The following is a 27,736-nucleotide window of genomic DNA, read 5'->3' on the forward strand; positions in this document are numbered from 1 at the left end:
GAGAGAGGCAACAGATCTGTTGCCTTACTCTCTTCTTGAATATCCAGGTCTCACTTCCATATGTGAAAATTGGCCACACTAATGTTCTTATCAATCTTTTCTTTGTCTCGATACTAACAGAACTTCTGAGCAGATCTTTATTTTTCCAGAATGCATCTTTGGCTATGGCTGTTCTTATTTTTATTTCTTTATCTTGCTTTCCATCTGCAGTAAAGTAGGTGCCTAAATATTTGAATTCTATTGTATGTTCAATTTTCATATTGTTTATGAAAATTTCTGGCTCAGATCAGCTTTCTTTTGATATTTTCATAAATTTGGTTTTTTTTGCATTAATATCTAATCCAAATTCTTTACCTTCTTCAATTAGTAGCTGCAGTAATTTAATTAATTTGTTTCTGTTTTCTGCTGTTAGAATGGTATCATCAGCATGTCTAAGATCGTTGTACTTTATACCATTGATACTAATTCCTGTTTTTCAATCTTTTTCATCACTGTCTCACTATAGATATCAAATAGATTTGGTGAAAGGATACAACCTTGTCTAACTCTTCTTTTTATTTTCACTTCAGAAGTCTCAGAGTTAAACAGCTGCATTTTCTGTTTGGTGTAAATCATTTTTATAATCTTAAGTACATGATCTTCTATGTCTAATTTAAATAATATATTGAACATTTCATTATGTTTTACCCAGTCAAAAGCCTTCTAAAAGTCTATGAAGCGTATGTAAATGTTCCTATTTCTTTCTTTCTATCTACCTTCAATCTATCCTCATAGAGAACATTCCACAAGCCACTCACCATCTTGGTCACTCGCATCTGAATCTTCTCCACTCTTTCCTCATCCTCAAGAAATCCAGGAGACCAGACTTGAGCACATTAATCCAGATGTGGGCATATCAAGGCCTTATAAAGAGGAATAACAACTTCCTTATCTCTACTTGTTAATGTGTTCTTTAATAGCAAAGTAATTTTATGAGCTACCTTAGCAACACATCCTCTAAACTTTAACTCTGTCTACCATCACCCCTAAATCTCTAGCTTCATCTGTTTCCTTTCCTGGGGTACTGTGCCATCAATGTGATACATGGCTTGTTTTATCACAAAATGCATAACTTTACATTTCTCAGCATTAAACTCACACCCATTAACTTTTGCCCATACTGGCAGCCTATTTAAAACTTGCTTTATTAACTAATACCTCTACCTAATTTTGCATCATCAGCAAACAACTGAATAATTCCTTTATCATTTATGTACAAATTAAATTAAACAATGGTCCCAGCACTGAACCTTGTGACCAGCAGCCACCCTCATAACATCAGGTCATATCCATCCCCATTTGATCTCATTTGCGTAACAGTGTTTCATGTGTCAAATGCCTTTTCAAAATCATCCTGTAGCCATTTCCTCTATCCAACTCAGCTGTTACTCTATTATAAAAAGTTAGTAAATTACTAAGCCATGACCAACTCTTCAGAAAGCCATGTTGACCCTCATACAGCATCATATTTTTATCTACCCATTCTTGAATTCTCTTTTTTACCAATTTTTCTAATACTTTTACCACCATGCCTGAGATATTAATGTCTAAATTTGCTACTGTAGTCTGTATGCAAAAGAATAATTTTGCCCTTTTTCTACTCCCTTAGAACTCTACCAGAGCTGAAACGTAAATAAATTAAACAGCTTAGTCAAAGACATTGCCAGTTCTCTTGCACATTTTTGTAAAACTCTAGTTGATATCCTGTCTAATCCTACAGCTGTATTTATATTGAGATTCTGCAATATCGTAAGGACTTCCAATTCATCCACCTCTGTTCCCACATTAGTGTATGTCACATAGGTTAAAGCAGTAACCTCACTAGGAAAATATATGCTTGCAAAGTGGTCACTCAGTAACTCAACTATTTTATCCGCTTCCGTCTCCTCATGACCATCATCACTCATCTTCCATAGTCATTCATCCTCTTATTTGCCACATAACAAAAGAACTCCTTGGGATTTCCTTTGGCCCTTGCTAGATTCTTCTCATAACTACCTGATTAACCCTCCTTACCCTAGGTATACAATTCAATATTGCTTCCTGCAAATGACCCTTAACTATATCCCATACACTACTAACATCCTTAACCTACGGTGGTTTATGCCATGGTACAGATTTAAGTTTCTTCCTACTAATTTGGCGATGCATGCTTTTCAGATCATCTGTGGAACTCCCTAGCCTATAATAACAATTAACTGTATAGTTTGTCTTTACTGGCATTAATCTTACCAGGTTATTTCAAGCAAACAGTCACCCTCCCTTCTGTTTCCTATTCTTTTTGGCTGCAATTCATCAGCAGTACCCCCCCCCCCAATCATCTCCATCTTCCCTGAAAATACTAAACCCTTCACGTTCAATCCCTGTAACTACATCATCTGCTGTTAGCCAAGTCTCACTAATGCCTATAACTTTTGGCAAGGTTGCAGTAACCAATGCCAAAAACTCCTCCCTCTCATTCCCGATACTTCTGGCATTACTATATAAAAGCTGCAGCATCCTGTTAGTTCCCCCACCCACCTTTACTTTCTGAATCTACTACCCAATTCAATATTTTTTTTTTTTGCTTGAGAGACTAGATTCCTCACTTGGTCATTCACAAACTCACTTGCTTCCACACTAATTGCTTAAGTTTCCCTGAATTTGCACTTCAGTATGCTTGGTGAACAAAGCTCTTTCTCCAGACACCTAACACCAAACCATTTAGATGCAATCCATCAGCATTGTAGAAATCCTTCTCTCCATCAAACATAGACCACAGATCCACAATCTATGTATAAACTCATTGGCCATCAATTCCCTCCTAAGTTGTTAGGGTTAGAGTTGCTAAGCATATTTGTCCAGCTCTGTCGAAAATTATCACAACGTAAATTTTTTACTTGCCAAGTAAAAAATTTACCTCCCCCCATTTTTTTAATATATCCTAATAAAACCACAGGAGTTCCACACAATCATTAATAGTGATATATAATAGTTTGAGGAGGTTTTTTTTTTTTTTTTTTTTTTTTTTTTTATTAAATAAACAAATTTTGTCTGCAGCTACTCTCACCAACTAGCAAAATGTACTCACCATGGGTTAGTATTTGTCAAGCTCTGCTGATGTGTACACACACATGCTTGTGTGTGCTTACACATCAGATCTTGACAAATACCACATTTTGCTAGTTGGTGAGAGTAGCTGTAGACTGGACAAAATTCTATGTTTCTCTGCTTTTTTTTAACAGGTATTTTCATGGGTGATGATCTGAACTGGCCACTGCTATTACTGTTCAGTTCTCCACTCTTTCTAACATGTAAAAAACATAAACATGTGTTGACTAACATTCATACACCATGCTTATATATATATGTTAAAAATACCAAGCAATTTTAAACCTGGTTTTACTCCATTTCCCAATTAAGCAAACAGACAAACAAGTCAAGTTTGCGCCTGCAAGTGATGCAAGTCTAGTTATATTTTGTCTGTTTGCTTACTTGGGAAATGGAATAAAACCAGGTTTAAAATTGCTTGGTATTTTTAACATTTATTTATACCCAAGGTAAAATACTTTCTACATTTATATCTCCTCCAGAGATTTTTATTTAATAAGGTTAAAACACCTTATGGTAACTTGTTCTGGTAAAATACTTATAAGCTCAGTATTACTAAATCTTGGTATTTCTAGCCTGGCTCCCACTGATGAGACCTCAATAAAGGTCGAAACCGGTCTGGGTAGTAACCCCTTGCCTTTAATACAAAATATCATACATCCCCTCCTTGGAGATGTGTTTTGGCATTAAGGGTAAATATTAAGAATAGCGATCAGAGCTTATGCCACCTTTACCACGAGTTGCCTTGGTCTTGCACTACCTGTAGAATCAGCTAGACTTGCATAACTTGCAGGTGCAAACTTGACTTGTTTGTCTGTTTGCTTACTTGGGAAATGGAGTAAAACCAGGTTTAAAATTGCTTGGTATGTTTAACATTTATTATACCCAAGGTAAAATACTTTCCACACACACATACATATATATATACACACACATATATATACACATACTACACATACACACACACACAATAAATATATACACTCACCTCCTCACCAATGGCTCACCCCTTACTAATCAATGGCTGGATCTCACTGCTTTTGATTCAAGCAGATCTCCTAGCCAACAATACCCACCTTTAGATGCAAGCTATAGAAATGTTTGGAGCAACAGGTAGTTCTACATTTTTGGTGCAATTGATTGGTATGTAGCCTTCTATATCAAGATCCAAACTTCTTGTTTTGATGATCTGTCTTCTCTCTTGCAGTTACCAGTTTCCTCTGATCATTCACTGCATGTCATCAAAGATAACCTCTTTTTTCAGCCAACCTGATTTGCGAAGTGGTTAGAATATCTGCTCTCCAACAGGTTATGGGTTCAAATCCTGCTTAGGCAGGAATGTTTGTGAAAGTATCCAAGCTGTAGTGAACATAATCCAGTGTGAGACCACTACTCTGCTTATTGGAGGACAAAGTGATTATTAGTACTTGATGTCCTACAAGTAACAGCCCTTGCATGAGTGGGATTTACACACACACAAAAAATCCCATTAATGATAAAGTATGTCAAAGCTCAACTTTTACATACTCTCTTCCTAACTTTTTCTCCCTAACCTCAGTTCTTCTCCCTAGTTTGGTTGATACCAGAACACTCCATTGGTCTTCGCTGATGAACCTTATAGCATCCAGACATCTGGGCCACAAAGTCCATAACTAAGCTCTTAAGCACTGATCTATAGAAATTGTAAGATTAGTATAGGACTATCCAGTTCGCAATAAATATCTCGCATCACTTTTCCTTATTTTTGACAACGCCCAATTCTCCAGGCAACATCAACATGTACTGACTGATACCTACATATTTTCCTGTTAGTAACATGCATCCACAGCTCCTCCAAAAAAAACGATGTTTTTTTTTTCACTCAAGTCTTCTTTTCCTCACACCTTTTCTTCACAAAAGGACTAAAACTTCCAGATATTCAAGAAACATTTGAATAGGTCCATTCTTTCTTGACCAGTTACAGGTTGGTCCACTAAAAATTCCAAATCTGCATAACTTAGATTGCTTTTCTCAGATTTGTACACTACAAACCTTGCTAAAACTGTTAGATGCTATCCTGTAAAGAGCAATCTGGTTAATGCATGCATAATTCATCTATTAAAGACTCACTTCAACTTCCCAGATTCTATCTGGAAAGTTGAAGTGAGTCTTTGATAGATGTTCTATTTCTATTTCAGCATTTTTGATAGCTATTTTCTTTAGTATTGTTCTGCTAAACTGGCTTATTATTACTCCATTTTAAACATGCAGAAACAGCTACAGTTCCTGGTCACCTTCTATTCATGGTCTAAAACTTACTGAACCATCAGAAGTGTATTTCCACTTAATGATGGTCAATGCAACTAGCATTCAATATAATCTTTAAGTCTTCACAAACAAGATTTTGTAATTCAGTACATATAATTAAGCAGTTAAACATTTTGCAATATTTTTATGCCACTTTATGAGACCTCAATAAAGGTCAAAACTGGTCTGGGTGTGGCCCTTCCCATAATGCATACCATTATACACATCCAAAAGTGGTGTGTGCTTTGCAATTTAAACTGACTCTGTTATAATGTTTATAATCTGAAAAGTGCAATAGTTGCCTTATAGTCTTTTTCTTTTCTTGTGTACAGTTATTGCAGTGAGGCTGTTTGTTATAATGCTGTTTACAGTTGCTGTTTACACATTGCCTTTGTGCTTTTACTGTTGATTAAGCTTTAGGTAACTTCCACAATAGGAAGTACTGTATATCCCTAAGATACATTTCGTTTTCAGTTAAAGTATATTTAAGCAAGTTACAGCCAAATATGCTGTAGCCCTTACAACATGTTACTGGATGGCTAAACTACCATACATCATTACTGAATGGTCTCTAATAAGAACCATACCACCAAAACACATTTGTATGTTAACTTTAAAATATGTACAAATAGCAATCTATGCTCCCAGAGGGAACTAATTTCTTTTATAGCAGATACTTAGAATGCTCTTGTTACACAAGATACATGAAAAATAGCTGGAAGCTGAAAATAGCCAAGCTTATTTGGTTCTCTGGAAGTCATGGTAGATGGCTCCCTCCCTCCTATTTGTTTTTATGAATTTGCAAAAACTTTTGTAATCTTTATAAAAGTTGGCAAAAACTTTTTTTTTTTGCAATAATGTAAATTTTTGTAAATTATACTGGTAGTCTGCACCACCAAAATACTATAGTATTTTGGTGGTGCAGACTACTATTACTTCATTTATAATTTGATGTAACAATTCTAGTCTAGAATTTTCCAAAGTCTTCAAAATTCCATTGAATGTTATAATGAGTATCACTTGGAAAAAAACAAACAAACAAAAAACTTACCTAGTAGAGTACAACCATAAAAGCGTGTTGCTAGTATAGCATTAGGATCACTAACTACCTCATGCTGCAGTGTTATATCATACCACTGGTCAGGTAAAAGGAGGTTCTAAATGTAAAAAGTAAGCATTTGTAAGTAAAAACAGTAAAACACTGAATTTAGTTGTGTCAGATAAATCTTATAAAAGCTAATGAAATCACATAATAAACCAATATAATAAATTATTTTAAATGACTGATACCGAGAGATAAAGAGATGACATGGTTTATTTAAAAAGATACTACTAGTTTGGTTGAATGGATCAACTTCTTCAGGTATCACAATCAAAGAAATTACAAAAAATAATAGATACTTAAAAATTGCATTAACAGTACTAGTCCAAAAACACAGTAGTACATTTTGAAAACAGTAATGCAAGCTTGAGTTCCAAATAAAAGTTGACTACGTGCTTTCACGAGTGTGCCAGTATTGAACAGAGGCAATGTGTGCATTGAAACTTAGGGAGTTATTTATATGGGAAGAATCTAAGGTTTCTCTGGATTCGACAATCTTTCAAGTTCATCATAGCACACATGGATATTAGAAGTTTGTGTCCAGTCCACAATGTGTTGGTGGCCTTCATCTGAGTTAACGGAGAAAAGAACGTGGCACTAGAGAAAGCGCAGGCTCTAGTCCTGTTGTAGGAAATATCTTTACGATGTTCTTCCAAACATAGAAGGATGGATTTAGCAGTTTGGCCATAGTATGGCTTTCCACAATCACATAAGATCTTGTAGACTTCTGGAAACTGAGTTGGAAGATGTTTCTCTTTAGGTTTAGTATTGAGTGAAGTTAACTAGTAGTATCTTTTTAAATAAACCATGTCATCTCTTTATCTTTCGATATCAGTCATTTAAAATAATTTATAATATTTTCTACCGAGTAAAAATGAATAATCACAATATATATATATATATACGTAGGCTGTTCAATAAGTTATAAGACTATATTTATACAGAAAACAGATTACCTTTAATCATCATCATTTACATGGTCTTTTTCGAAGTAACTACCGTGAGACGCGATGCATTTGTCCCAGCATTGCGTCCACTTCTTAAACACATGTGAAAGTCCGTTTTTTGAGAGTTCTTTCAAACCCGCCTCCGCAGCTTTTACACATGCTTTGTTGCTTTCGAAATGGCGGCCTCTTAGTGGTTTCTTGAGCTGAGGAACCAGCCAGAAATTGCACGGTGCGAGATCAGGACTGTATGGAGGGTGTGGTAGGATATCGATGTTGTTTTTCTGCAAAACGTCCACTACACAACCAGCAATATGTGGCCTTGTATTATCGTGGTGCAATAAGAAGCCATTCTTCAGCAATGGGCGCTTCCTTTTGATGTGTTGTACCATTGTCCGTAAAACATCCGCATAGTATGAGCCATTTACAGTATTCCCGGATTCTACAGCGTGTTGGTAAACAATGCCTTCATAGTCAAAAAACATTATGGTCATAACTTTACCAGCCGATTTTACAGTTTTTGCTTTCTTGGGGGTAGGCAAAGACTGATGCTTCCATTGACTGCTTTGTTGTTTCATTGTAGTGTCATAGTGATACAACCAAGCTTCATCTGCTGTAATGATGCATTTTAAGAAGTTGTCACCTTCTTGTTCTAGTCTTTCTTTCCATTCTGTGCACACATCCACTCGATGCTGCATTTGCTCCGGTGTCAAGAGTTTGGGAATCCATCGGGTGCAAACACGTTTCAGTCCCAAATGTTCAGCCATGATCGAGTGAACACTTCCCACAAAAATATTCAGGACAACATGCAGCTGGCATACTGTAATTCTGCAATCCTCCTTGATGATAATCGCTGCTGTGTTGATCATTGTCTCTGGTTGAAGGTCTTCTCTCACGTTCAAGATCTTTCACATTTTGCCTTCCTTCCTTCCTTAAAAGTTTTATGCCAGTGAAAAACACTTGCCCTCGACATTGCTTCATCGTAGAAAGCTTCGCGTATCATGTTAAAAGTGTCCGATGCCGATTTTTGCAAACGCACACAAAATTTAATCGCATAACACTGTTCCAAGGACGCTTCCATTTCTACGACTGGTCGTGGCTCGTAGGCGTGCCGAAACAAGCTTGTGTTTAGTCACGTGACACTCTGGCACATCAGCCCGTATACGCCATCCATCAACCTCTTTTATTAATACAGACAGCAACATTTCTTTATTCCACAGAAATTAATATTGTGATGAGTGGTTTCGCGACAGTAAAATTAGTCTTATTACTTATTGAACAGCCCTCGTATATAAAATTAAATTAGCATTGTCCTAAATTTTATCTTTTAACCAAAACTAAACATCAAAACTAAAGTTCCAGCATAAAAATATAAATGTTACAAAAAAGTGCATTCACATCAGTGGGATATACAGGTTTTCCTAACCAGGGAACTAGATATTTTCTTAAAAAGTAAGTGGATCACTTACTTTTAAAGTAACGTTTTCTACAGTAATTTTTTTTTAAGACTTTGATAAGACCACACCTGTTGATTACTTTTCTCAAATATAATCTCATGGATTCTACAGAATGAGGAAATAGTAAAAATTTAGAAGAATATATCAAGAGAATATCAGACCTGTGGAATATCAGTTATGAGGATAGACTGACGGAATGTGGATCTTCAAAGTTTGATAGCTAGATGAAGGAGACAGTGATGCCAATGCAGGAAAATTCACCATGGACAGGAGAGAGAAAGAGAGAGAATAAGGATCATTTCTGAAAGCTTAAGGGATAAGTAAAATAAGTCTAACTTCAACTCCCTATCCACCAATACAATATGCCTCATTCCATTTCCTATGGCCAAAATGTATAACCTTATGCTTGACAACAGCAGTGAATTGCATTCCATCTGTCCAAACTATTCAAATCAACTTGCAACATCATATCAGAACTCTGTGGCAATACTCTCTCTAGTTTAGAATCACCAGCAAACTAGTGAGTATCCTCTCCCAAACTATATTGCTAATATATGGACAGCTTGTTATCATTTTTAAAGGAGCCATTGCATTCTCATACACATTCTTTGTTGACTTTTATCAGCCAGCCATTCTCTTCAATTTCAACAGCAATATTCTATTAAATTTAAAATTTTTGCTGCTCTTTGCCAGCCTGGTTGGCCAAGTGGTTAGTGTATCCACTCTCCAGCCAAAAGGCTGCAGGTTTGAATCCCACTGTGGGCATGGATGTTTGTGATTGTCAGTGAAAATACTAGTGGTGGTGGTTGGTGTAGACGGAGAGTTGTAGAGTAGGTGCCCTCCCTCGATGAGTCTTTGGACTCCCTGGAGATGTTACATAACAATAATAATAAAAAAAAAGCCTATAATTTGCCACCACTGACTGGATTTCTTCCTTATGTATTAGCACTATTCTCCCTTCCTTCTATTCTTCAGGAACTTTTGTTGTGGTATTCTTATTGAACAATCTAGCCAAGGGCACATTTTTGTAATATTATATATATATATACAGGGTGTTCGGGATAAATTTGACATATTTATAATTAATTATATTTTTCCGTAAGTTACATGTATTAACACACACTTCTCTTCATTTAAAAGTTTGGACCCTTCTTCATTCATATACAAGATGTCAGAAAGGATGGATAGCTGGAACCCACCTGAATCATGGAAGAGAATAACTTGTATCATGATGATTTGTGCCCGCCATCAAAATAAGGATATTACGACTGCTGCCCAATGCTCCCTGAATACAGTAAAAACAATCAGGCATGAACTAGAGACTTGCAATGGTGACTACGAGGATGTAGCAAGAAGAAAGATCCCTAGCAGACGATCTGATTGCGTTCGTACAGCAGAATTCCTCGCAAATCTGCAGGAACAGGTGTTGAAGAACCCTGGCATTGGAATTCGGGCTTTGTTCGTGGAGTTGCTAACTGTAGTCAAGCCCTGGATAACAAGGGTAGCCAATAGTAGGCCGTATGTATGGCAGCAGGATTCGGCCCCTTGCCACACCTCTGGGAAAAGTCAAAAATGGTTGTCTGAAAATTTCTACGACTTCACCAGTCCAAATGTTTGGCCTCCAAACTCCCCAGACCTTAACCCCATGGATTATTTTGTATGGGGCGCAGTTGAAAAAGACACCAATCGCACTTCCAGTAATACAAAAGCCCAGTTAATGGATAAAATTAAAACAGTTTTTGCGGCCCTTCCCAGGGAGACTGTAGCATCAGCTTGTTCGAGGTTCCGAAGCAGAATTGAAGCTGTGATCGATGCTAATGGTGGTTATTTTGAGTAAATCTTGTTGATAGTATTGTAATTAACTCTGCCTGTAATGTTTTTTTGTCAATTCATTAAATTTAATAGATACAAAGAAGATTTTCTTTTTCCTTACGAAACTGTCAAATTTATCCCGAACACCCTGCATATATATATATATATATATTAGAGATACATGGCAATATATTATCCACTCTCACAGTCTTATTAACATCAGGATAATTTACAATTCCAAATGTTTCACATTCATGAACTGCGAGCCAATCCTTTTCCTTTTCTTTTGTATTTAGTATTACAGTACCCAACCCTGAACATGAAATCTACTGACAAACTACTGGTTGAGTATTTCTACAAACCACATAACTGTAGAATTGCTAGAATTTTGCTTGATACCTTTCAGCCAGTCTCCTTTCATATGCCATTTTCACCTTCTTGGCCTGCTTCTTACACTCTTCATGCAACTGAGGAGTTTCTTTATACTTTCTCTATAATTTTGTGATTTCTCCAGTACTTTATTTCTCTTCCTAGAACTTTCAGAAATACAGTCTGACATAATCAGTGACTAACCTCAAATCAAGTCCCAGATTATTGATTTCCTTCCCTTGCAGTTGCTGATGACTCAGCAGATCACTCTATTTTCTTAGTTTGTCACAGTATAAAAGTATAGAGCAGGAGAATTGGTTTTGTTTTGTGAACCTACCTACTTATTTCTCATTCCTAAACAAACTCATCTGTTTGTCACATCATGGTGACTGCTATTATCAATGCATGAGAATTATTAAATCCAGGAACTCTCATATCTAGTTGTGTTGAAGTTTAACTAGTAGAGAAATACTACATAGATATCAGCAATATTAATAAGACAAGGCAGATGAAAAGAGGTGACATTCTACTAAATAATAAATGTAGGATTACTCATGCAATAACAAACAAGGAAAGAGAGAGAGAGTAGCAGTGATAATATTCAACATCAAACATGAAAATGAACTTGATTGGAAGGCAATTTGAAGTAGTTATGTGGGTAACTTCAAAATGGGTAATTGAACAATCAAATTTATTTGCATCTATCAGGGGCAAATTCTCCATGCTTGCTGTGCAAGCTCATTAATTGAGAAAGAAGTAATATTTATTAGTTAATAAATGCATGCATTTATAAGCTTTTATTTTTGTAGACAGAAGACGTCTTAAGCTTGTGTGGCAATAATTGAGCTTTGCATTGTGTATCGAAGGCAGATGCTTGTTCGTCTAATCAAAGCTACCTTGGCTTGCTTGGTTGCAGGAGCTTCCAGGTCCTCGCAGCAGCACTGTGATTTCATGTGCATGCATAACCATTTCACGTCGTCTCACCCTGTTGCTTAAACACAGGCCATATGCAGTCAAAGTAGCTCTAGCCAGTGAGCTTCAGCCAGCCTTTACAAGTGTGCGTGTTGCTTGGGAAAATTAAGTTACAACCAACTTTTTATGACGATGTTATTGACCAGTTCATAAAGAAGAACCGTAAGGTAGAATTTGTATTCAAGTAGCTAAATTGAAAAAGATAGAATATCATTTGTAAAACAAATGTTGTATTTGTATGATTAAATGTACATAAATTTCTAAATATATAGTTTTAAATGGTCAGTAATTCATTATTCCGCTAATCAGACTGCAATCATACTTCTCACTCCCTGAATGATAACAAGAGCAAGCGTGTTCTGAGATATATAAGCGTATATATGAGAGAGGTTCATCAGTAATAAGTTTAAATGGAAAGGAAAGAGAAATGAAAATAAAGAGTCAGACAGGGAGACTATCTCATGAAAATTATTTGCTACAGTCCTTGCTTGAATATGCTATGAGAAAACTGAAGTGGGTGAAAAGAGGACTGAATACTGATGGAGAATATTTAAGCAATCTACGATTCGCTGATGATATAATTCTAATAACATTACCAAAAGAACTAGAATGCATGATTATTGAATTAAATGAAGTAAGTCTACGAGAATATAGTATATTATATAGAATATAGTATATGGATAAATAAAAAATAATGTATAGTGGAAATACTTCAGAGCAAAAACAAATTGAAATGAATCATAGACATTGAAATAGTGAATTCATACAAATATCGAGGACAAATCATTACAAACAATCAAACTTGATAATGAAATTTCAGCTAGAATAAATAACAGCTTTAAAAACAGATGGAAAGTTTTTTAACCATTATAAAGAGATATTTAAAAGCAGTTTACTAAACTGCCTAAAATGAATGATCTACAACAATTGTGTACTCCCAACAATGACCTATGGTAATGAAACCTAGAGTCTGACTAAAAAACATCTAGAGAAACTAAAAACACAAAGAAACATGGAAAGAGGCATTTTGGGAATAACCTGTTAGATGAAAAGAATAATACTTGGATAAGGAAGCAAACATAGGTAATGAACATTGCCTTAGTAATAAAAGGTGACAAATGGTGCTGAGTAGGACATGTAATGAGAATGTCTGACAACAGATGGACAAAGAGAACAAAAGGATGGACACCAAGAACTGGTTATCAGAAACCAGGCACACCAGTGGTAATATGGGATGATGAAATAAGATGTTATGAACATGGTGAAGAGATGCACAAGACCAGCTAATATGGGAGAGGCATTCGTCCAGAAGTGAACTGAAGAAAGCTGCTGATGAGAAATCAGTCAAAATACTAAATTAGCAGCATGCAAGAAAGTATTCAAACCAGTTTTAACTTGGGAGATATGAGAATTGAATTAGAAATAAAACAGTTGATCAAAAACTGGAGACAATAGACATGGATTTTGAGAAAAAAATTAGGGAGTAAACAGATGTTATCAATAGCTGAAACATTAAAAATGAGGGCATCAGTAAGGAACTTCACATCATTAGCATTCAGGAATGTGTGAACACAGCTAATCTCAGACGTTCTAGTCACAGATGATAGAAAAAAGGTTAACAAAAAAAAGGTGTTTGATGGCAGGAAAGAGACCCAGAGGAAGAAATTGTTGCTATTGGAGTTCAGACAAACAACAGACTAATTTGGAGGAAAATCAGTGAAAAAGTTAGTAATGATCTAAACTTTTGTAGTGCTAGCCTGTACATCCCTTGAGAGTATATATCAGTAATTTGAGGGTGATAAATGTTAGCTCAAGATGTTACTCCATAATTGTTAAGAGTGTGCAGAGCAGAAAGTGGCTTATTGTTAATCTATTTTTTTTTTCTTAATTTTTCAGAAAAAGTATGCATATATGTAAATTTAACAACCATATTCTTACCATCAACCCAGCAGCAGTAAAAAGAACAGCCATTGAGAAGTGCCACAGCCAATAACCTCTTGGAAATTTGACATAAAGATGTTCATTATGACCCAATACTTGACTTATCTGTAAAAGAAGTTTTTGTTTTTAACTGCACTTTGATAATGCATCAGAAATTGCACAATATTTAAGTTCCAACACAGTAAAATCTAAAGAATTAGCTTCAACTAAACATTAACAAATTGAATATGGGCAATCGCTGTTTAACTAACAGATTTTGAAGGTATTGTTTGATAAAGAAAGTTGTAAGCAGTAATTTTTTTTTTTTTTTTGTTAAAACACAAGAAAATGCTCTGCCATGCTACAGCAGAGCTTTTCCCAGCATAAATCAATCTTCCCCAATATAACTGCCTTTTCCAATGATTCATTAGCTTGTATAATATGTCCAAAGTACATCAACTGTTTAGCGATCATCGCCTCCAAGGAACATGCTGTCTTTATACTCTCTAAATCCTTATTGGTCATTCTTGTAGTCCATGGGATTCTTAATAGTCTCCACGCCCATAATAATTGAAATGAATCAATTCACTTAGCCATTCTCATAATACGAGTATATTCACTATAAATATTAAAAAGATACAGCGACAGTATACAACCCAGCTGCACTCCCTTTTTCCACTCGAACACTTTCTCCAAAGACTTTACTGAAACTTCTTGGTCGTCATAGAGCTCTCTTAAGAAGAAATGATGCTCAAGAATTCCCACTGATCTCATTACAATCCACAGCTTTCTTATAATTAATAAAACAAATAAATACTTCCTTCTGAAATTCTCTTGTTTTTTCCATGATCTGTCTCATGTTTGGTTGGTCTCTAGTTCCTCTACCTGTCCTAAAGCCTGCCTGTTCTTGTTGCATTTCTCTATTCACATATGGCTTCAGCCTTTGTTGGATCAATTTCTGCATACCTACTTGCATGTGAAACTAGAGCAATGGTTCCATATTATCACATTTCATTTGATTTTTTTTTTTTTTTTGGAAATGGATGAATACTGATGTTTTCCAATCTCTAGGCCAGTATATTTTTTTTCCAAAAATGTTGGCAAATTTCAGTCAATAAACGAAGAAATTATGAAAGAATTAAACCAAGAACCAGTAATAGAAAAAATTAAAAAATATAAACATAAATGGATGGAACACGTTCAAAGAATCAAAACAAAGATTATCAAAACAAGCCTTAAAGTACAAGCCATTAGGAAAAAGAAAACCAGGACGTCCTCTTAAACGATTACTTCTAAGGCCGGAACAGGCCTAAATCCTTGATACACATGATGATGATATTCACTACTTCATCCCCAGCTGCTATCAATAATTCCACTGACACTCCATCAGCTATGGGAGCTTTTCCTTTTGCCAGCTGTTCTATTACTGACATCACTTCACTTTTCGTGGGTTCCTCAACAAATTCTTTACTTGAAGTCTTCTTTGTTGCTTCTATGATTGTGCATTTTGTTCCTTCCCAAAGGTCTTTGTCCCATCATGAAATGCAGATAATTACTAAAACAAGACCTACCTCTTTACAAATGTATGTTGACTATGACAGAGAAATTTGTCTCTCAGCAAAATCCTGTATTCTGCCCCTAGCTAACCTGTTATATTGACCATAATTGCAGATAAACTTTGTTATATGAGTGGAAAATTCTGTCCTAGAGTGGTACTATTTTATCTTCTTTCCACTCCTTAGGAATCTTTCCCACTGCCAGAACCAAGATAAGGGCACAGCTAACTTTTCTGTATATATTCCTTAAAAATACGTCATCCATTCCCACAGCGTTATTAACATCTATCTCAATAAACACTGCAAACATCTCTTTTTACCTGTAATTCTCATATTATTTGCACCCATTCAATGTGCTGCAACATCATTTACGCCAGTATGATATGTGTACATTGATAGTGCTCATTGAGTAATTCCACCGCATCTTTGTCATGGCCATCTTCTAACGTAACTCTTTGCCAGTATCAACCTTCCATAATTTTTCTTCCCCGTGTTTGTCACTTGGCAGAAGAATTACTTCTAAATCATTTTTTACTTAGAAGTAATTTGACACAATTATTATCGTCATTTTTCTGGCCTGTGCCTTATATTTCTTATGCATGTGATCACTACCAACTATCAAATGTGTATTTAGCTTAGGAGCTAGTTTAATTAAATTCATTTTAAAGTTCCTCCTTAGTCCTTTAGCATATGGCAGGAAGGGAGAAAATAACGGAATCATCCTTGGAAATTGTTTAAGAGTGGTTAGCAAGGGTGTGAGAACTTGATGTTTTGCTTAAAGTTTACTGAATGTGCAGAATGGGTTGTCTGGGAGTGATCGTGAGTACCTCAGTGTATGAGGTACTCATGACAATAAAAATAAATGCAAACTAACCAACATATATTCTCTGTAAGCAACTATGGCCAGCTGTATGAACAAGGAAAAGATAGAAAAGATTCTGAAGCAATTCTAAGTACCTTGTTCCTTTGTGCTTTCTCTTAATAGGCATGTAAAGTGCTGAAAATTCACGGATAGCATTTGTTGATGTACAATATCAAACTATTTCAATTTTGGGGTTTAATTGAACCATTTGTAGAGACCAAGAGTAAACGTCTAATTGCCATTATCTCGGTGGATTGAATTTAGTATATACACACACGCGAAGATACCCATGTGTTTAGTTTCCATTGTGGTATTCCTTTTTGGCAAAATTATTCGAAATGATGAACATTTCCTTACTGACCAAATGGAATTTAATAAAAATTTGGTATTTAGAATCTTTGGTATTTTGTAATTTTATCGAATCGTTTCAATCAGAAAATTTGCTGTGGCCAGGGCTGGATTAACCATTAAGCAAAATAAGCACGTGCTTAGGGCATCATGGAAAGGGGGACACCACAGAATTTCTACTTTAGTTAGATGGCGAATTTAATTTAAATTAACTTTTAATTAGTTTTTCATTGTTTATATCTTTTCTTATGTTACCCACTTTGTTTCAATAAATAATGACACGTAGAAGGCCTAATAAAACTCTAACCACGTGCAACGGTTCGTTTACACCGTATTATCGCTCACGACGCTTTCTGGCACTACCCCATTGCGTCAAATGAGGTAATTTTTTTTTTATAATTAACGTAACCATTTTATTTTCCTCTGTTTTAGGTCTTATTTTAATAAATTATCTTATAAAAGGCTCCAGAAGCAAATATAAAACAAATCACGTGGTTGTCTCAGAAACGCGCCTCCAGTAAAAAGCCTAGCTGTCGCAGAAGTGCGACTCCTGTAAAATAAGAGTTAATTAAAGCACAAGATTCAGCTGTAAGCCGAAAATTAAATTGGTCGTATGATTTTGCCTGTGATGTGTAACTGTGTTGATTGTCACCTAGTATTCAACAAAATAATATTTTTATTTCTGTATTCAAAAGATCCCAAGAACCCAGGAAACGTGTTTTCAGTTAAGTGGTGCACAAAAGCGAAAACTATCAAAAAAAGAAACAAGAGGAGACTTTGGAATTAGATTCCAGGACTGCAAAGCTGACTGATTTCTTCACACAAGTTCCACAACATTATATACCAATTCCTGATGGAGCCAATCTCCATCATCAGAAGTGGACACAAATACCACTTTGATCACTTCAAAATATGATTATGTTGGAATCATCAAGGTGTCACAAGCAGGTTCATCTAGCGCATGTCTCACTACTGACCTCACTTTGTCAGTAGTGAGGTCAGTATGCAAAAGTTGCTTTACAAAACATTCTGAGGTTGAATAATTGCTGAAAATGAAAGTTTAGTGGGCCATGATGATGAAATGATTCAGCCTGCAAAAGATGAAGTAAAGATAGCAAAAGATCCAAGGGTTGTGGCTTGATTTCTCTGCTGATGACGTGGCTTATTGGACTGCTTATGGACCCAGTGATTGTCAACACCACAATGGACCATTTGACAAGTCTTACCGACATTTCAGTAGTGGCAAACCAGTAAGATACTGTTCGCAGAAACTTTTTGTTGTGACAAAAGCCAATGGTGAGGAATACAAGAGAGAGTGATTATTGTATTCACCATCAACGGGATCAGTTTATTGTTTTGTTTTTAAACTGTTTGCTCTTAAAAATTTCTCACATTTTGTTACAAGAGAAGGGTTCAGTGACTGGCGAAATACTATTGTAATTGATCAACATGAAAAAAAGACTACTCACCAAGACTATGCTGACATACTTAACTCGCAGACAAGGTGTAGGGTTGGGACAACAGTTGGAAAAACAAATTCAGGAAGAGTGTGATTACTGGGAACATGTCCTGAGGCGTGTCACAGCTGTTATTCGTACGTTAGCTGAACGTGGCTTGGCTTTTCGAGGAACAGAAGAAAGATTTGGATCATTGCAAAATGGGAACTTTTTAGGGCTGCTTGAGCTCATAAGTCATTTGATCCATTTTTAGCAGGTCACATTGCGAAATATGGAAATTGTGGCAAAGGAAATCCTTATCTGTCCAAAGCCACCTGTGAGGAACTCATTCAACTGATGGCTCAAAAGGTCCATGTGCTTATTGTTGATGAAGTAAAATCTGGTTATTTTAGTTTTTCAGTTGATTCAACCCAGATCTGTCACATATCGACCAGTTAAGTGTTGTACTTAGGTACTTAAATGATGGACAGCCTATTGAACGCTTTTTCTGGAAATGAAAAGCCATAGCGGTGAGGAAATGGCAAATCAGGTGTTGCAGTATTTACGTAAAGTCTGTCAGCTAAACTTTTCAAAATGTAGGGGTCAGTCTTATGACAACGCTGCTAACACGTCTGGGCGTTATAAGGGGATGCAGCAAAAAATTTTAGAAACAAACAAGTTTCTATATATGTGCCCTGTGCAGCTCGTTCACTAAATTCGGTAGGCCAAAGTGCTGTTGACTACTGTCAAGAGGCGGTTAATTTCTTCTCTACAGTGCAGTTGCTCTATACCTTTTTTTTCAGCCTCAACTAGCCGGTGGACAATTCTTAAAGGTTGTATTGGAAACGAAAATGTCTTAAAATCCCTCTCTGATACCAGATGGGAGGCACATGCTATGGCAACAGCAGCAATTTTGAAATCTTTCCTTCAAATTTTAGAAGCGTTCGACTGTATAGCCGAAGACCAGTCACAAAAGGGAGACACTAGAAGAGAAGCAGATAAGATGCAAGAGCTAGAATTCGTTTTTATGTTGAATTTTTTGGATGAGATTTTGCAAAATTTTCATCGAGTAAGCCAAGTTCTACAGAATGATGATGTCAACTTATAAACATGTGCAGATCTGTATGGATCATTGGCTGATCAATTTTGCACTTCACGAAATGAATTTGAAAGATATGAAGCAGCTACAAGGGAAGTGCTACCAGATGTTGATTACAAGGCGGTTCAAACTCGCAAACGTATCAGAAAGAAGATACCCAATGACGGAGATGCTCCAGAAGTATATCTGAATGGCAGACATAAATTTCGTATCACCACCTTTTACACAGTTGTTGACAAACTTGAAACTGAAATGAGAAGAGGAGAGGAGAGATATACAAAGAAATATCAGAGAGATTTTCTTTTCCAAGTGATGTGCCATATAATGCTACTTCAGTGACTTCATCATCTACTGAAATTGAAAGATATTCTCAGTGTTGTCAAAAGCTGACTGGTGCTTATCCAGAGGACTTGAACACTAATTTCTCAGCTGAGCTTCAGCAGTTTCACTCATATGTGTGCCATAAGTTCAGTGCAACAAAAAATGTAAAAACAAGATTCATTCATGCTGAACTTTATAAAATAATTGTGGAAGACAATATTGAGTGTGCCTTTCCAAATGTAGACATTGGCTTTCGTATATTTTTAACATTAATGGTCACAAATTTCTCAGCTGAGCGTTCATTTTCTCATTTGAAGTATATTAAAAATCCCATCAGAACAACTATGCAACAAGGCAGGTTGAATGCCTTGTCGCTACTAAGTATAGAAGCAGGAGGATCTGATCAAAGACTTTGCAATTAAAAAAAGTAGGAGATAACTTTTCAAATCTACAATAATAAACCATAAAAATAAAAATTTATTTTATGGTATATTATTGTTTATATTTTGAATTACATGGGGCACCAAAATCTTTTAAGTGCTTAGGGTCTCTATGGGTCTTAATCCGGCCCTGGCTGTGGCAAAATCATTCCAAGTACATGTCATCCAGCACCTTCGATAAAGTTCTTTGATAAATGTAGCTTTAGCAGACATTTCGACAATACTCACTAAACAAACGGCAACATCTATAAAATAAAAAATCAACTCTAATTAACGTAATACATCACTGTATAAAAATAATTAAAAGAGGAGTCATGAAGATATGGCAGTGGGTTCGGTTGAGCTATTTGGAATCACGGCCGAAGCAGCTAAGCTATAAAATCAGTTAATTGTGCATGTTTTTTTTTTTTTTTTTTTTGGATGGGTTTACTTGTTTTTCGGGATGAAATTACCCATATTTCAAGGAATGAAAATCCCTGCCATCGTGTATTAGACGTGCTAACTTACCTGTAGTTGAAAAGTCCTTAAGTTCCTCGCATAAAGAGATTTAAACAGATGTCTCTTCAGCAGTTACTTGAGCGTTATAACGCTCAAGCCATTTTAATGACAAAATTAGGGTAAACAAATAATTTAGTAATGAATTCTTATATGAATTATGGCAAATGATATTTCCTTTTTCGTTAATTATTGATAATATACATATGAGTAAAAATAGTTTCCCCAAGAAATGAATATGCAATAAAGAAAGAAAATTATCGCACATAATTATAAAAAAGGCGTGTTTTGCAATGGCATTCTTGTGGAGCGGCACCTTACGTACTGTAAATAAATACGATTTATTTTTTTCCTTTTCTTTCTTTCTTTTTTTGCTAATACTGCTTAAAATAGTCCAATTGAAACGCCCGATAAATTTTAGTAGTGATCCGATATACCAAATCTCATCAATCCAGAAAGAGATCACAATTTCGAATCCTTTTGTAAATTCCATCGAAAATATAAAAATCATTGTAATTTCAAATCGTTTTGTCGGTAACAGTAGAACGGATAAACAAATCCTTCTGTTATCTAGTCTTGGGGCTAAGATTAATAGAAAAACAAAAGCTGCGGAGCTACAGTATAATCATATGACTAAATACAAATAGTTTAATATGCAGGAGCATGCTAACCCTATATAATTACAGCACATACAAATGCAGTTTGATATTGTTAACAGTTGAATTTTGTGTCAAAATATAGTGCTTTATGACACTTCGAGCGGTTTATATGTCGAGATGATGTAATCTCGACATAATTTTGCCACTACAAAGTTACAAATAAAACCAAAATAGAAACTACTGCACAAATTTTATAACAGTGCTCCTAAATACTAAATTTCATTAAATTCAGTCACTAAGATATTAATATCACTTTGTTTTGTCAATAAAAATAATCGGATTGAAATCAGAAATTTCTTGTACAAAACAAGTCCAAAATCTACCTGGTTGAAGTTATTGTAATACATAATACAATTTTTAAAATAGCAGCTTAACACATGTAAAGAAAACAGAATTTATTAAATACTTCTATATATTTCGCTCAATATATCCTGAGCATCATTCAGGGAGAAAGCAGAAGAATTGGCTACATTTAAATCATGAAGACAAGAACGAGTGATACAGTATGTGCATACTTCCACGTGTCTCAGTCACAGCTGTACGAGTAGGAGAAAATACCATTCAAGTCCTAGGGGAAACAAGTATAGTTATTAAATAGAAATTACTTCGACAAACAGGCATCCAGTGTTTGATTAAGATTAGGACGGTGGCACAGGCTTCGCACAATTCGAGAAATAGACGATCACGTTTAAACATATTGTAGTGCATATTTGATTCCAGTGAACTGTGTGTGTAGTGTCGATGGCATGATAAGTAGGGCCTGAACTTTTTTTATTCCAGAAATCGTATATATAATCTTCACGTTCTTGGGTTGTAATCGGTGCGATTTCTTAGAGCCGTGTTTACAGATATTTAAAAATACCAGGCAAGGACAGAGGTGATTTTATCCTTAATAGTTGATAAGAAATAAGATAACTTTCGGATTGGTTTGAATATGGACAAATTATATATGTGGAGCGTCCTTGCTCTTTGTTCAGAATTCCCTTTAAGGTAGAGTATGCAAATCCTTTTTATATCAGGTTGCACTCTAGCAGAGGGACGATAATTATCAAATATTTTCTGTATCGTGGTTTCGTTATATCAGTTAGGTGATAGCGAACTTTATTTTATATGATTCTTCTAACAGAAGGATCAAAATTGTGCGTGTTCGACACCTGTTTCTTGTGAAGAACGATGATGCGAAGGTGCATGTGTATATCTGCTTGTAAAGCAAGGTTTCTCAAACTTTGTTCCGCGGAAGGTGAATAGGTGTTCCGCGAGAAGTTCTGGAATTTGTCATTTTAGATTTCGAAGCATTTTTCATGAATAAATATTTTATAGTGGAAATATTCTGAGGAGAATAATAATCGTGAATATGTCAAAAAGCTCAGACCCAGAACGCCTAATAACATCTGTGTATCGTTAATTTTCACACATCGAAACCTTTCAACATTTGAGAAAGGGAATACCGCTATTTATGACCGGTCATAAATATTGCCTGCGTGGCATATAGTCTGTTCTCAAAACTGAAGGAAATGACATCTATGTAGTAAATGTCAGTGACCAAGTGGCACATTTTTAAACATGGAAATATTCATGAATTATCGTTAATTTTCACACATCGAAATCTTTCAACAATCGGGAACGAGAATACCTCCGTTTATGACCGATCATAAAAATTACCTGCAAGACGATTACAACAATGGGCGGCGTGTTCTCAAAACTGAACGAAATAACATCTGTGTTGCAAATGTTAGTGACCAATCAGCAAGGAAGTATAAAGAAAATTTTTCCACTAAAATTGAAGATCAAGATAGTCTGTATCCGGTTCTCAAATCTATTAATACTGAATACTTTCTTCGCAAGATCGTATTGCAGTGTGTAAGTGCTGGTTCTGAAACCAGAGTGCCGTGATTTTTTTAAAAAAATGAATACAGATTTAAATTATAATATGAATAAGAGACAAGGCACTTTGTTTAATTTTAGTATTAAGAAATCTCTTATTGAAGGTGTTTGTGACGGAACAGATAGTGAGTCATCCAGTGGCGCACTCAGGATTTAATCTTGGGGGGGGGGGCCGAGTTGAGTAGACGTTTTGCGAATACACACTACACATCGCATACGACCTATAACTGAGCATCTGTAGTGATCGCTAATTCATAAGTAGCACACAACATAAATAAAAAAAAATCAATTTTAATTAGGAAAAGATTTTTGGAAATTTTTCTAGTGTTTTTTTCCTTTTCTTTGGGGGTGCCCGGGCCCCTCGGGTCCCCCCTCTGGGTGCGCTACTGGCGTCATCCACCTCAAGCCTAGAAAGATCTCCAGGATGTACAAAAGGAGGGGAAAACTACCAGCACACAGGAGAAAAAGTCTGCATTCACTCGTAACTACTTATAATATACATTTTTGGTGATCAGCATAGGATATATCAATAAAAATCAGCACAAATTAATTTAATGACGGTTTAATTGATATTTAATTAATTAATTATCAATTAATAATAAAAATCACCTAAATTTTTATTATTAATTAATCAGCTAAAAATAAGTAAAAATCAGCTAAATTACCAATTAATACATTACAAAATAACCAAGGTGTTCCGTGAAAATTTCAGTAATTGTGAAGTGTTCCGACGTAAAAAAAGTTTGAGAAACCCTGAAGTGTAAAGGATTGTTTCCTGTAATCGGAAAATTCAATATTATCAGCAAAGTTCTGGATACCGTTATTACGGTATCCAGAAAGGGAAGGCTGTTGTTAGATTCACGCTCAATAGCGAATTTAATGAATGTATAAGGAGTTAATTTCATCCAAAAACCGAAGTACTGTTTCAGAGTATGACCAGATTGTAAAGACATCGTCAACAAAATGTTGCCAAATACCAGGTCGAAGAGAAATGGTGTTAGAAATTCGGACCTCTAAATACTCCATAAACTTATCAGCTAAAGCAGGTGATATAGGCCTGCCCATCGCGGTACCATCGATTGTTGAAACAGTTTATTTTGCCAAGTAAAATAAGGAGCATTAATAGTAAACTTATATAATTTAACGGCGTCTTCGATGGTTTAGAAACCATCACTGCAGACTCTTGAAGACGAAGATATTTAATTATTTTTTCTTTCAAGTCAAAACTATTTCTGATATTAGAGGTGGTTTTGCCAGCGACGTTTCGTACAAGAATTGAGATACTTTGCCAAATAATAAGTAGATCTTATGAAATCGGCTATCGGACTAATGGATAATCAAGATTTGTGCACTTCAGAAAGATCATAAATATGTGGGATCTAATAATTTTTTTTTTAGCTGGCATTGTGTACGATCTCTCTGATTATGCTATAATTATGTTATACTGACAATATAAACCATCTTTTATATCGAAAATAGTTTTACTACGAGCAATAGGGTGCTGCAACTTTCGAAATATACATACACACTGAAAGTGCAGTGTTTATTTGGATAAGAGATCAAAATTATGGTAAAAATTAAAAATAAATAAACATGAAAAAATATTGTTTATTATCGATAAAATTATACAGTTTGGTATAATTCAAAATTACTTAAAAATGAAATTCTTGTTTTATTTCATGAAAAAAATATTGTTTATTATCGATAAAATTATACTGTTTAGTATAATTCAAAATTACTTAAAAATTATATAACAATTGTAATGTTCAAATAGTTAAAGAGACGGAGAAAACACGATAAGCACTACGAACACTCTACTACTGGTGCAAACTGCATATAAACAACAGTGGAACTGCGCGACGGACAGTGCCGCATTACGCTAATAGCTCGCATCTCACTATGACATTGTAGAAAGCAGTGTCCTGCGCCCTCCTAAGTGCTACAAGATGGATTTTTTTTTTTTTTTTTTTTTTTTTTTTTTTTTTTTTTTTTTTTTTTTTACAAAATAAGAGAATTATATAGGATTGTTGATAAAATTAAATGTTACAAGCAAATATAAATAAATTAATAAATATATTTATATATCGAGAAAAATTGGGGGTGCTGCAGTTCCGTAGTGCAGTTCCATAGTTAATCAGCAGAGATTCTCCACAAATAATTTGTATACCATCTTCAAAACCAATCCGGAAGTTATCTTCTTTCTTCCCACCTATTAAAGATAAATTATTACTGCTGTACTTGTCTGGTGTTTATCAGATACCCTGTTCTTGTCATCATTGCTACCTTGGACAGACTGGCAGTTTCAATTAGATTAGAATAAAGACATCAACATTATATGATCGACAGTTCATGGGAAGCATTTAAACAATACTTAAATGATGCGATATCAGTGTGTCCCCCGAGAGTTCGAAGAATAAATAGGGTAGGAGTCAGATGGAGATGTAATTTTATTAAGCAAGAGATTCGTAGGAAAAGGATGATGTGAAAGGAATACCGTGTGCATAAGGATGATGTCCGTTATGAAAGTTATAAGCAGCAAGCAAGAATAGTCACAAGTGTTGTAAGGAAAGCAAAGTCGGAGTATGAAAAGAAACTGGCACTGACAACTCACAAGAATTCTATCGATATGCTGTAAGTAAAAGAAAGAATCACTCTTCTAACTGCAGATGGCGTGAGGGTTACAGATGTAGAAGCGGTCGTTCAAATTAGTGCCCATTTTGTTAAAAGCAATCAGCCTGGTGTACGCGACATTGAGCTCACTGCTACCTCTTCACTGGATGAAGAAACTCGGGTGTGTAAGGACGAGATATTAGAGATGTTGCACAAACTGAATAAGAATTCAGCAATAGCGATTGACGGGATATCAGCACACGTGCTAAAATAGTGTTCAGCTGAACTGGCTACTCTTTTGACCAAGCTGTTTAATGAGTCTCAGAACAGGGAAGATTCCACAAGAATGTATGGTAATTCCATTGCACAAGACCGATGTATCCAACTATCAACCAATTAGTATCTCAGGATTAGTGGTGAAGATTTTGGAAAAATCAGTTAGGGCTCGCATTCAGAAATGGGTTAACAGCGAATCTCTACTTTGCAATGAGCAACATGGGTTTACTAAGGGAAGGTCATGTTTTAGATTATATTTTTATTATTTTACTTTTATTATTATACTTTTGGATTTTGGTAAGGCTTTTGACAGAATACAGCATGGCAGACTGTTGCATAAACTAGAGAATATGGGTTTGAATTATTGAGGATAAGAGTTTTTGAATTAGTGTGGATAAGAGAATGGCTGACTGACATCAAAAAGTGGCATATGGGGGATGTGAGTCCGCAAGATTTAAGGTAACCAGTAGTGTACAACAAGGATCAGTGCTTGGTCCACTGTTATTCAATCTATACATTAATGATATTGGGAGGGATTTTACAATGCAAAGATAGGTAGGGTAATCAGGAATGCTGCTGATATACAGTAATTGCAGAATGATTTGAATAGTCTGGAATTGCGGGCATGGGAAAATGGATATCAGTTCAAAGTCAGTAAATGTAGTCATTTGCTTCGGCGTGATTATATATCCAATGGCATATTATATTGGTCGGAGTATGCTTGAAGAAACTGATGAGGCTAGGGGATCCTAAAGTGTTAGTAGATGGGAAGTTGAAGTTCAGGGGCAATGTAGCAAAGATTGAAAATACAACTCAAACGATAATTGCAATGCTGAAACGAACGTTCACATGTTATGTCATCTTTATGTTTATATCTTTATGTTGACATAAAAGTGACATCTTTATGTAAACATAAAGATGTCATTTTGCCTCTTTACGAGGCCTTGATAAGACCTTATTTGGATTATTGTGAGCAGGTCTGGTCTCCGTTGTGATTCTGATATACTGGAGAGAGTGTTAAAATGATATCAGGATTATGGAATACTGATTGTGAAGATTGAGAATTAGTAAACTGCAGACACCAGCAAACAGTAAGAATTGAGACTTACAACCTTCTGAAAGGGTCATACAGGATTTCAATTGATGGAATTTCTCAATTTATGGAGGATGGGGAAAGAACAAGTGGGCATCCTTGGACGCTGAGAATGAATGCAGGTAAGAAGGAAACGAAGGCTAGATTTTTCTCTCATAGGGTGGTGCGTGATTGGAATGGATTGCCATTGGATGTTGTGAGTGCAAACAGTGTGAATGAATTCAAGAATAAGTATGATAGCTGGTGCATGTAGTATGTGGCCTTGCTCGATGAGTCCTGACTCCCTGAAGGTCTCTCATAGAATCGAAAGGTTCAGGCCTTGCTTCTCATGCCATCGACAGTTCACTGGAATGTAATCAAAGATAAAGTACTAGAATAGTTTTAAATTTGATCGTCTATTTCTTAAATCGTCTGAAGGCCTATGCTATTGTCCTAATCTTAGACAGTATGTCTAACTTCTAAGTTTGGCGAAATAATTGCTATTAACTGTTTATACAGTAAACTCTCGATTTAACGGACAAAATTTCTGGTCCGCATGTCATATGTAAAAATTAACACCCTGTTAATTTTAAAAATGCTTTTAACCAAAATTTGCTTATAATTAAATAAACAGGTTATTTTTTGGTATTAGTTTCCTGTTATTTTTAACTTTTGGCGAATAGGCCA

General features: G+C 35.5%; 1 protein-coding gene across 2 annotated transcripts in view; it reads right to left on the reverse strand.

Annotated features, from left to right (window-relative positions):
* LOC150092689 (tumor protein p53-inducible protein 11-like) overlaps positions 1–27,736 on the reverse strand; it is a 158,000-nt gene that overhangs the window by 25,607 nt on the left and 104,657 nt on the right. For both annotated transcript variants that reach the window (XM_090414465.1, XM_090414464.1), the window contains exons 3-4: positions 14,010–14,117; positions 6,467–6,572 (exon numbers count right to left, since the gene is read on the reverse strand). In XM_090414465.1, coding sequence (XP_090270591.1) covers positions 6,467–6,572; positions 14,010–14,117 — 214 coding nt within the window. The remainder of the gene's footprint in view (positions 1–6,466; positions 6,573–14,009; positions 14,118–27,736) is intronic.

The sequence above is a fragment of the Typopeltis vanoorti genome, chromosome 25, assembly GCF_054136105.1.
Source record: "Typopeltis vanoorti isolate ZY-2024b chromosome 25, IOZ_Tvanoo_1.0, whole genome shotgun sequence".
Lineage (NCBI taxonomy): Eukaryota > Metazoa > Arthropoda > Arachnida > Uropygi > Thelyphonidae > Typopeltis > Typopeltis vanoorti.